Source organism: Felis catus, chromosome F2 (genome assembly GCF_018350175.1).
Source record: "Felis catus isolate Fca126 chromosome F2, F.catus_Fca126_mat1.0, whole genome shotgun sequence".
NCBI classification, from domain to species: Eukaryota; Metazoa; Chordata; class Mammalia; order Carnivora; family Felidae; genus Felis; species Felis catus.
The window spans coordinates 60,804,751-60,816,789 of NC_058385.1; the positions used below are offsets into that span (position 1 = coordinate 60,804,751).

Consider the following 12,039-nt stretch of genomic DNA (forward strand, 5'->3'; position numbering starts at 1 on the left):
CATGACTTCAATTAATAGTAAGCCAGAACTTTACCAAAACTTTAGCCAGAACTCAGTCTAAATGTCCTTCCTTTTATCCCCTTCAGAAAAGTTTGCAAGATCTGTCTATAAATGATTTTAGGAATTCTCTCAACTAAGACTATAATGGTATTTATGTGTGCACACATCATTTCCACATATGTGAAACTGGCTACATAATTTTTTACCAGGCTCCCAACAGGACAAACAGACAATTCGAAAGAAATTCAAGCCTGGATTCTGACAAAACAACATAGTCTCACTGTTAGTTATGTCAAATATCTCCTAAAGGAGCACAGAAACAACCCACATACGGCTTACAGCGATCTTAATATTTCACATTATGTCCACACCATCCCATTCCTCCTGTGATCATCACAGAAAATGGTTAATTCTCTTCATAAAGGCTTTCACTCTCTTCTAGTACTAAATTTTTTTAGTGTTTTGTCTTAACTTACTATATTTTCAGGACAGGAGTGGTGATGGGAGTGATAGGAGAAGAAGAAATTTTAAAACTAAGGAGAAGTAACTCACATTACCAAAAGAGTCTCAGTAACAGACTTTTAAAACCACATACATTTATTTATAGATTAAAATTATTGACAGAAAAACTTTCATCTAAAATCTTGGGAGTCACTACTGAGATTTAAAAAAAATATATATATATTTCTACTATGAAAGTAAAAAATACATGATGACTTATACATTTTTAGGAACAAAATTACTGTAACAAAGCAACAGAATCTCTGAGTTGCAAACTTGGAGATGTACAGATTTGCAGATACATACTTGTAAACCCAAGTCATTCTCCAACTACACAAAAATATCTTCTGGATACTTTCACCTGAATAGTAACATAATCTAGACTTTATACTAATAATCCAATTCCCTAAAACAACGTGCTAACAAATCTTCCCATGCTTCAAGTCAAACATACTGCTTAGAATAGTTAAATTCTTTAAACAATGATCACTTCAGAAAACATCCTTAGCAGAAGTACACAACAGCCAGCGGACATGCCTGGCACATAGTTCCCAACGCAATACTGATTTGATGAATGAATAACAAAGGGATAAAGACATATAAAGGAGAAGGTAAAGTGAGAACAGAGGAGCCTGGAAGCCCCAGGGGCTTGCGGACACGGCTGCTGTAGCCTGCTGGGTTCTCCTCGGCAGGCTGCTGCAAGCCCAAAGAGCCCCACCTACGCCTCTGTGCTGCCGGACTCCCACAGCCACTGCTGCTAGTGGAGGGGTCCTGCCATCAAAAACTTCCTCTTTGAGGTCAGCACTATCCAATTCTACAAAACAGGCATTTGACAGATACATTTCTGCAAAGACCACTGGAATAATTTTGTGATCTTCTCACCAATCAAGCAGGGAAGAAAGGTTGTCTATACGGTATAATAAAATGTCTGTAGGTTCGACATTAGAGAAAACAAAGGGTGAATGTGTCTGGGAGTGAGGGTAGTGGGGAAATGTAGGGTTATGTTATAAACTTATACTATTATGGTTACTTACGCCAAAATAAAGATTACCTTTGTTTTCAAATATATCAGAAAGCATCTAAAATGCACTCAGTGAAAATTACTACTTAAAAAAAAAAAAAGCAGCAGCAAATAACCCTCAAGGTGGGAATAGATAAAGGTAGGAAAACACCACTCTGAAAGTGGTAATAACGTAAGTCATGAAGAGTAAAAGTTTCAAGGTGTATGAAAATTATGAAAATTTCACCTACACAGATAAACGTAAAACAGAGCACGGCATGATGACGATACCACTCTTCTAATATAAAGGGCAGTTTGGAAAACTCAGCATTAGCACCAAAACATCAAATCTAATTATAATTAATCTATCATTCTATAAAACTTGCAAATCAGGCATAATATATTTAATTGGGGCCGGAAGCTAGTTAGCACTTCTGGGCAAGATAGGAAGCAAGCCTGAACTGTGTTGCTTAGGATAATTTTTGGAAAAATAGAAAGAGCAAGGATCTTTGGTTACACACTGTAACTGTAGATTTTTGACATTTTAATTAGTGCCCAAACAGTTCATTTTTAATGGTTACTACCTTAAAGTTCAGTAATAAATTCAAATATCTATACCTAAAGTTGCTGGGTTCAAAAGTAAGACAATTCTTATTTAATTAAAATGTAAACCACTGGGAATAGTAATTTAAGGATTACACTTTTAGACTTGGGAAACTTAGGAATTTTAAATACTATTTAAGTACTGTATCCACCTGTAATTTTCAAATCTTAAAGTATTACTTTAAGTCTGCACAAAATTTGAACACGTTTTACTTGGCTCCTTTCCAAACCATAGCACTTACACTTTAGGGACCAAGGGAGGGTATAGTGTAAAGCACTTTAATTTCTTTAAGCAGAAAAATCTTTTACCTTGACCACATTTTCAATAGTATATATCCTTCCATACGTAAGAGTTCCTCAACTCATTTAAAAGGGAAAAAAACCTAAATTTTGAAACATTAAACAAATGAACAAAATTTCGTCAAACTTTTAAAATGAAGCTAGACTTTATCCTCTTATATTTAATATCTTGAAATATCCAAACGAAAAGAACAAAAAGGGCATAAAAACACTGGAATTGAGGCTTCATATCTGGATTGTATGGCTCATATTCTAATCACTTCAGTAAACCAAAGACTAAACCTATAAAGTAAGATTCTCAAGTTAGTTTCAAATCACAAACCATAGGCTTTCTGAGCAATCAAAATAATTTAAGCAAGCAATAACCTAAAGTTCATTGCCCTGAAGATTCAGTGATAAGCCATTAAATGTGAATGGTTTAACATTTTCAAAATACTACCATGAATAACAACAAAGAGATGAGTACCCAGGAGAATTATATCATAATTCAGTGTATAGATTCTCTCTAGTTACCTACCTATACCTAGTTTCATTTAAAATGAAACATACATGAAATGTTTTTATTAAATATTTAAAATTCATTAAATAGCACATTTAAACATTTATTATTTTAAATAGAGCTAAGTGCAGCATGGGTCCCAGATTTCTATAAACATGGCACGAAATTATCATCAGGCATCCTTTATGTATCAGAAGAGTCTAGATGTCAAAAACAGCTTCTATACCTGGATATAGAATCAGCAACAAAATTTGAAAAATATTGGCAAGCAACATAACTGTCACTGAACAATAAAGATGCCAAGCTGAATACCTACTAAATAATTTGTTCTTTATTTCTAGAGATGCTTGTGTTATTTATGAGGGCCCAGAAATGTCAATAATTAGAACAAATTCACAAGATATTAACTTCCTTAAAAATTACTTAAAATACAAGCAACACCCATCTACAAAATCAAACTTCACCTCTCCTGTTAAGTCATCCCCCAAAAGGAATTAGTAGCTCATATCTGAGTGTTCCCATCACTTTTTGTCGTTCCTCACTCTAGACTCATCAATTCTGTTTCACAATTCTTTACATATTTCTCTCCCACTTAAAATCTTTCAAAGCAGTAACCAGGATTTCCTATCTTTGGATCTTTTCCACCAACCATTCAATGTAATTTGCTCAATAAATGCTGAAATGACTTACTAAGAACTAATTTTTTTCCTGAGATATTTGAAACATTTTATGATACCTCTTAATGATTTGAGGTCACGAAGTAAACATGCTCCTACTTCTCCAATAAGTTTCAAAACACCCTCCAAAACTGTCTGTATATATTTCCCAGATTTGCACCAAGGAAAGCTCCTTAGGAAAAAGGCAGTAAAAGAAATAGGGTTTCTGAAAAAATGAATCTGTCGAACAGATCACAATGATCACTGATTATTCACACAGACAGAAGATAATACAAAATAATAAATATCAGTCTTGTCACACAATGTCCCCATCTTATTAAAAAAAAAAAAAAAAAAAAAAAAAAAGAAAGTTTTTTTCTACCCTGACTCAACTCTTCCCTGAACTCAAAAGCAATACAAAGCCAAAACAGTAATTATGGAGGACGTTTCAAGCAGTTTTGCCCTGGGTGTGGGCTGCAGGCAAACTAAGAAGAAAGAGAAGGAAGGTGAGAGTTCAGGAAGCAAGTGATTAAACAGAGATTTTCTCCAAAGCAAACTATGGTTTAGTTATGTGGAAAGTGTTGCAAATAATGTAGTTAGACAAAACCTACTCTCTCTGTACCCAGTGGTACAAAAATATTACCTATGCAGTGAAAAATTATTCCCAATGCATCTTACTGTAATTACATTTTTGCCAATTCCTATTTAGCCTTTGAAAAGTCTGTTTAATACTCTACACCACTGCTCTTCTTTTGGAGGCTAATGATAACAAAATAATTATGTGTAACAGTCTAAAGCAATATTTCTTGCTCTAACACCAAACATGAGTAATAAAAAATAATTTTCAAGTACCTGAAAATGAACAAAAAAGCCATAAGCTATCTGTGTGTATATAATATCACGTCAATGTGTGGAATTACTTCAGAAATTATGCAGGCTGCACATGTTCATACTATCTGAGTAAATTAGGCATCATTTCATTCCCCTAACTGCATTTTAGTAGTACAACACAGTCTTCATGCTTCGCTTTTGAAAGAAACTTATTTGAAGTCCAAGGATCATCCTTTGGACTTAAAGAGAGCAAAATAAAAAATTTGTCCACTCCAAATATGAAAATTATGGATTTGGCTCTGAAGCAGAAAAAAAGTAAGCTTCTTATATCACCTGCAATATTAAACTGATTTAGTCGGCTAAAAAACAAGACAGTGAGTTATTGGATCTGTGTTTAATTCAGTGCACTTTATAACATATTTAAGGAATTCGGTTGTATAAAACAGTATCTGAATCTTATCAGATAAAAATATTTTTCCCTTTTAGCAAGCCTCGGGTTGCATGTCTAAGAAAACAAATTAGTCTCCAGTTCTCCTAAGCTTGATAATAGTGCCCCCTAATGGGAATTTTAATATGAGCCTTTCCACTCAATTTTTAAAAAGCTTATGTTCTCTGGTGAGAGTGAGTTACCTCACTTTTAACTAGAAAGTTAATCCTGTAATATAAAAGTATATCAAGATTTAAGCCACTTAAAGGAAAAGTTATCACATGTGAAAAAAAAAGGTGAATTCATGGAAAGAAACAAAAAAGAAAAACTTCATGCCACAAGTTTTCTTGGTTTTGAATCATGCTACTGTAACATAATCCAAGGTGGCATTAATCTCATAATCTCATAAAGAAATTATCCTTCAGCTATGTTTCTAGTACTCAATAAGTGAGCAATTAGTATGTGCTAAAAGATAGTACACAGTCAGGAAAAAACTAGTTCAGAACTAAAGTCACTCAGCGTCACACAGATCTCTACAGAGCTGAGGTTCCCACCCAAGTTTTCTGGCCTCATACCATTCATTACCTTTCCGTAATACCGGCATACCCTGCTTTTGGAAGTTCACAGTTCCAGACAGTACACCACTTCATTTTTACAAAAGACTGAATGAAAGAAATCCAAAGAGAATTTCCACTTTTACAAAAAATGGCGAAAAGTGAAAACAACTTTCAGTATTTGTTTCGCAGTGAACTGTTAGAGGCAGCATACAAGGCAAGCAGTGAGAGTGGCCCCGCCAATCCTCCCCAAGCACCAAGTCGGCATGGCTTAAAACTGTGTGAGCATCTGTGCTTCATCTTCATTTATTCTTTGTATCCATTAGCAAGGATACAGATCAGAAAAGCCTTTTCTGATACAGGGATCAGAAAAGCCTTTTCTGATACAGGGATCAGAAAAGCCTAAGAGAGGTTATTTTTGGGGTCTGGGAATGCTCAAAAATTTTTCTATCTAAATTAATGGTAACTGCTTCTTCGTTTTGTGAAAAAGGTTTCACAGAAACACTCCACTTTCGCGGAAACCTGTACCTGATTCACAAGTCTACAACCGTGAACTGAATGTCTTTCTTCCCAGTATCTATACACAGTTCCCCTAAACACCAAGAGCTCGGTATGGCGGGGGGAGTACTGTGCGTTAAAATAAAGGAAACACTACATTTTCTGATACTTTCCAGATGCACAAATACCTAGTAATATCAACGTTTGTTTGTTTGTTTAATTTTTTTAACGTTTATTTATTTTTTGAGAGACAGAGCATGAGCTGGGAAGGGGACAGAGAGAGGTGGGGAGTCACAGATTCCAAAGCAGGCTCCAGGCTCCGAGCTGTCAGCACAGAGCCCGACAAGGGGCTTGAACCCATGAACCATGAGATCATGACCTGAGCTGAAGTCAGCCACCTAACCAACTGAGCCACCCAGGCACCCCATCAACGTTTTTATTACAGTGCTCATAATACATCCTAGACTTAAGAGTCAATGTTAAGAGCAGTATCTAGAAGGAATAAGCAACAAAAAAAAGTCATCTATTTATGATGGAAAGAGAGTACTATTTACTACCTTATTCTTTAACCTTATGACAGAAAAAAATAACAAAAAAAGTATGTGTGTATATGTATGTGTGTATATATGTATACATATACATATATGTATGAATATATTCATACATACATATATTCATACATATACATATGTATGAATATATGTGACTATATATTCATATATGATGCACATGTGTGTGTATGTGTACATATATACACACGTATATGAATGAATATATATTCGTATGTGTGTGTGTGTATGAAGGAAGTGGTCAGACTTTCTTAAGGGGCCAAACAGTTTAAAAAAAAATTCAGGTTTGGTGCCCATATGGTCTCTGCCACAACTACCCAACTATGCCACTGTAGCAGGAACACAGCCACAGAAGAAAATACATAAATGAATGGGCATGGCAGTGTTCCAATAAAACTTTACATGCAAAAGCAGGCCCACAGATTGTAGCTTGCCAGCCCCTAATTTAAAACATTTCACATTAGACCACAGATTAAAACTCTCCACTTTACATAAGGCACCAAATAAAAACACAGAAACAAACACCTAAGCAACTCAAAATATGTAACCATTAAAATTATGAAATATTTTGTGAGTACTTTACTTCCAAAGGGTGAAGGGCAGAAGAAAAGATCTTTCCCTAGATATTAGTTTCAGTAGGCAAAAAATAACAACAACAGAAGCAAAACAATGGATGTTTAGAAAGATTTAAAGATTTAAAATAATCAATACTCAGGACAATTCTATTCCAAGACACATCCATATAATGAAAAAACTTAGCTTGTATCTAGGTATGATAAAAATCTAATGGTGACTACATACTAATGCCTATTCAGATAATTAAATGAATTATGTGAGAGAACCTAAAATTCAAGACTGCCTATACAAGGCTAGGCAGAAATATAAAGTATTATCTTAAGACTTTTCATACATATAAGAAAAATGGCAAATCCTACCAGCTTCTAAAGATAAATCAAGAAAAACAAATTTAATTGTTTTATCCAAAAAGCAGATTTCAGACATAAAGTAATGATGCTCCCCACTCTACACCCTTTTAATCACTGGCTTCCACTTCACTAAGTGTCCAAAAGCAACAACATATAGCAGGAAAATTATGAGACTTGGAACCAGACAGCCAAAGATTTCAATCCCTATTCTATAAATTCCCAGTTAAATGATTTTGGACAAGTTCTTTGTCTCACTGAGCATCAGTTTCCTAATTTAGAAAATGAGACTGATAAAACCTTCAAATGTGCAGAGTAACAACTAATTACAGGCAATGTACATACAGTACACAGCACACAATTTCCAACAAATTTTTTATTATTTGACGCTAAACTGAAATTTCTTGGGGCGCCTGGGTGGCGCAGTTGGTTAAGCGTCCGACTTCAGCCAGGTCACGATCTCGCAGTCCGGGAGTTCGAGCCCCGCGTCGGGCTCTGGGCTGATGATGGCTCAGAGCCTGGAGCCTGTTTCCGATTCTGTGTCTCCCTCTCTCTCTCTGCCCCTCCCCCGTTCATGCTCTGTCTCTCTCTGTCCCAAAAATAAATAAACGTTGAAAAAAAAAAAAAAAAGAAATTTCTTATCTCCAGGTTGTTAACATAACTTTTAATGAGCTTCTTAAAGTACATGTTAATGAAATAGCATATTGGTCAATTACCTGAAAGCCCATAAGAGAAGTCAGCATCCAATGATCAAGATTTAAAATTAATAATATATTTTGCTTTGTTCATCTACCATAATTGCACTGATTATTCCTTGCACATAAAACTGGGAATTTTATAAGACAAAATAAATTACCTGAGAAAACTATGTGACAATATAAACTCTGCAGGAATGGATTCTATTCCCAATTGTGCCACTAACACAATAACTTGAGTATGTCACTTCAAGTGAACCTCTCAGACTCCTCACTTGCAAACCAAAAAAAACTATGTTAACAATCCTTTTGTCTTCTCCCCTGGTCTTCCAGCTCTAAAAGAGTTATTACTGTAGGAGAGCCTGGGTGACTCAGTTAGTTAAACATCCAACTCTTGATCTTAATTCAGGCCATGATCTCATGGTTCATGGGTTCAAGCCCCAAATCGGGCTCCATAATGACAACTCAGAGTCTGCTTGGGATTCTCTCCCTCCTCTCTCTCTCTGCCCCTCCCTGGAGCTTGCATGCACGTGCATTCTCTCTCTCTAAATAAATAAATAAACATAATTAAAAATAAAAAAATAAAAAGTTATGACTGCAATGTAATTAAGCACCCTCCAGATATGCTGGTAAAGAGAGGAACTGAGATATCTACTACTGCAGAGAATCTCCAACCGTAATCCAGTATTTTATAGTAGTTCAGATGAAACAAGGAAAGCTCAGTCAGCTTTAAAAAAAATAAAAAAAAAAAAAAGACACATACTGCACAAATACTCAAGTGCCTAGAATAAAATAGCCTTGGTTGGTTTCTAAAGGTATTACTTTAATGAAAAAAAGGATTTTTGTCGACCAAATTGCATTATCAAGGTACTATCCTTAGCAAGGTTATATTTGGTGTCTATTAATATCTTCAAGGTACCATGAGTATGTGAAATAACATTTTATCCAAGTGAAAAGTCATCAGTTTAAAGTTACATAGAAAAAAATGACAAAAAAGGAAATTTTTTAAAAATTTCACAACAGCATCAAAATGAATAAAAACAATTGGGAATAACTTGTACACTGATAACTATAAAACCGTTGGAAGAAAGTTAAGACAATACAAATAAATGGAAAGGCATTTATTCATAACTAGGAAGATTTAATATTGTTAAAATGTACTACTCAAACTCACCTACAGATTCAACGTAATCCCTACCAAAATCCCAATGGTATTTTTATGGAAATAGGAAAAAAAAATACTAAAATTCATATGAAATTTCAAAGGACCTTAAATAGCCAAAATCTTGAGAAAGAAAAACAAAGCTGGATGCCTCACACATCTTGATTTCAAAACATATTACAAAGCAACAGTAATCAAAGCAGAATGGTACTAGCATAAAATTCCTAGAAGACAATATAAGGAAGGAGCTTCCTAACATTGGTCTTGACAATAATCTCTTGGATGTTATACCAAAAGTACCAGCAACAAAAGCAAAAACAGACAATATGGATTACATCAAACTAAAAAGCTTCAGCAAAGGAAACAAATCAATAGAGTGAAAAAGTAAAAAGTAACCTATGGAATGGAAGAAAATGTCTGCAAATCATACATATGATAACGGGTTAATATCCAGAATATACAAAGAACTTCTTCAACTGAACAACAATCCTTAAAAATGGACAACATACCTTAATAGACATTTCTTCAAAGAATACATACAGACAATAAGCATATAAAAGATACTCAACATCGCTATAAGGGAAATGAAAATCAAAACCACAATATCACCTCACATCTGTTAGTACAGTTGCTATCACCATCAAAAAAATAAATAACCAGAAAATAACAAATGTTGGTGAGAATGTGAAGACGTTGCAACCCCTGCAAACTATTGGTGGAGAATGTAAACTGGTGTCACCACTTAAAAGGCAGTATGGAAGTTCCTCAAAAAATTAAATATAGAATTAGTATATGATCCACCAAATCCCACTTCTGGGAATATATCCAAGAGAACTGAAAACAAGACCCTGAAGAGATAGCTGAGCATTATTCAAAAAAGTCAAGAGGCAGAAACAATCTATTTACCAACAGTTGAAGGGATAAGGAAAAGGTGGTATTACATACAATAGAATATTACTCAGCCTTAAAAAATGATATCCTGTCATATGCTATAACATGCACGAACCTGGAGAACATTAAGTTATGTGAGATAAATCAGTCTCAAAAAAGCCAAAAGCCAAATACTGCTAATTTCACTTATATGAGATATAAAGAAGTCAAACTCTCAGAAATAGAAAGCAGAAGGATGGTTGCCAGAGGCTGGCAAAGGGGTAAAGAGCAATTGGTCAACGAATATAGAGTTTTAGTTTTTCCAAGATGAAAAAGTTCTACAGATCTGTTCCATGACACCTGCGTATAGTTAACACTCTATATACTCAAAATGGTAAATTTTACTACTTGTTCTTATCATAAAAAAAAAAAAAGTTATGTAGAAAATGATCCCTGAGTGTTGAGACAAGTGAGAAATTACTTTCAACTAGATTTTTTTTTTAATCTTCCAGGTTATTGACCTTGGCCTTTGGTGTAAGTTTTATCTACTACTGGCTTTTGCTAACAAAGCTATTATACCTATAGCACCAAAAAAAAACCCAAAAACCTCCTGAAATGCTTAAGGAGTATCTTCTTTCTGAAATAGATAGCTAAGTTCATCTTCTCAAACATTAAATCAAAATACTACAGAAGAAAATGGATACTGGACACATAATGATGATCCTTGCCCTTCACGATGTAAGTTATTTGCAAGCTGATTTCATAATGGGAAAGTTTAACAACAACACAGTTTCTACCCAAACTATTAAAATCGGAATCTCAGGGCGCCTGGGTGGCGCAGTCGGTTAAGCGTCCGACTTCAGCCAGGTCACGATCTCGCGGTCCGGGAGTTCGAGCCCCGCGTCAGGCTCTGGGCTGATGGCTCGGAGCCTGGAGCCTGTTTCCGATTCTGTGTCTCCCTCTCTCTCTGCCCCTCCCCCGTTCATGCTCTGTCTCTCTCTGTCCCAAAAATAAATAAACGTTAAAAAAAAAAAAAAAAAAATTTAAAATCAGAATCTCAAATTACAAATAAGGCCAAACTAATGAATCTTTTGATATAAATCCTCATTTCAAAGAATTTGCATAATCTGTTAATGTTTATTATTTTTGAGTGAGAAAAAGCATGAGTGGGAGACGGGCAGAGGGAGAGGGAGACACAGAACCCGAAGCAGGCTCCAGGCTCTGAGCTGTCAGCACAGAGACCAATTCGGGGCTCGAACCACGATATCATGACCTGAGCAGAAGTTGAATGCTTAACCGACTGAGCCACCCAGGTGCCCCAAATTTGCCTAATTTTTTCAAGAAACTCTGAAATCAAGTGAACTAGACTGGCCTGATAGACTCCCAGTAAGAGATAATGAAAGGTTATGGTGAGAAATGTGTTAAAAATCATTTGTGTGCACTGCAAAGATTTTTGAAATGAGTACCCTTACCTTCATCAAAGTCAGCATCATCTTCTGTGTGTTGAGGGAAAGGAAAGCAGTTGGTAATTTCAAGACGATCTTCTACAACCAAGCCCAAAAGCACTCCCTGAACCACTTCAGTTCCTTGTCCTTCTTCTTGATAATGTTTGATTATTTTTAATACCACCTAAAAGAAAATACAGAAGTGAGCTGAAAAATCATCCTTACAGGAGCGCCTGGGTGGCTTAGTCGGTTAAGCATCCGACTTCGGCTCAGGTCATGATCTCACGGTCCGTGAGTTCTAATCCCGCATCGGGCTCGGTGCTGCTAGCTCAGAGCCTGGAGCCTGCTTCAGACTCTGTGTCTCCTGCCTCTCTGCCCCTGTCTTTCTCTGTCTCAAAAATTAAAAAACATTAAAAAACTTTTTTCAAAAATCATCCTTACAGTTTTTATTTCCTTTATTTCAAGGGAAAAAAAATGAACCATACAAGTAGGTTTGCAAAAAACAC

The 12,039-nt window shown here is 35.4% G+C and overlaps 1 protein-coding gene across 2 annotated transcripts in view; it reads right to left on the reverse strand.

Annotated features, from left to right (window-relative positions):
* Window positions 1-12,039, reverse strand: part of EIF3H (eukaryotic translation initiation factor 3 subunit H) — a 99,590-nt gene that overhangs the window by 65,376 nt on the left and 22,175 nt on the right. For both annotated transcript variants that reach the window (XM_004000072.4, XM_045049538.1), the window contains exon 2: window positions 11,561-11,717. In XM_004000072.4, the coding sequence (XP_004000121.1) occupies window positions 11,561-11,717 (157 nt within the window). The remainder of the gene's footprint in view (window positions 1-11,560; window positions 11,718-12,039) is intronic.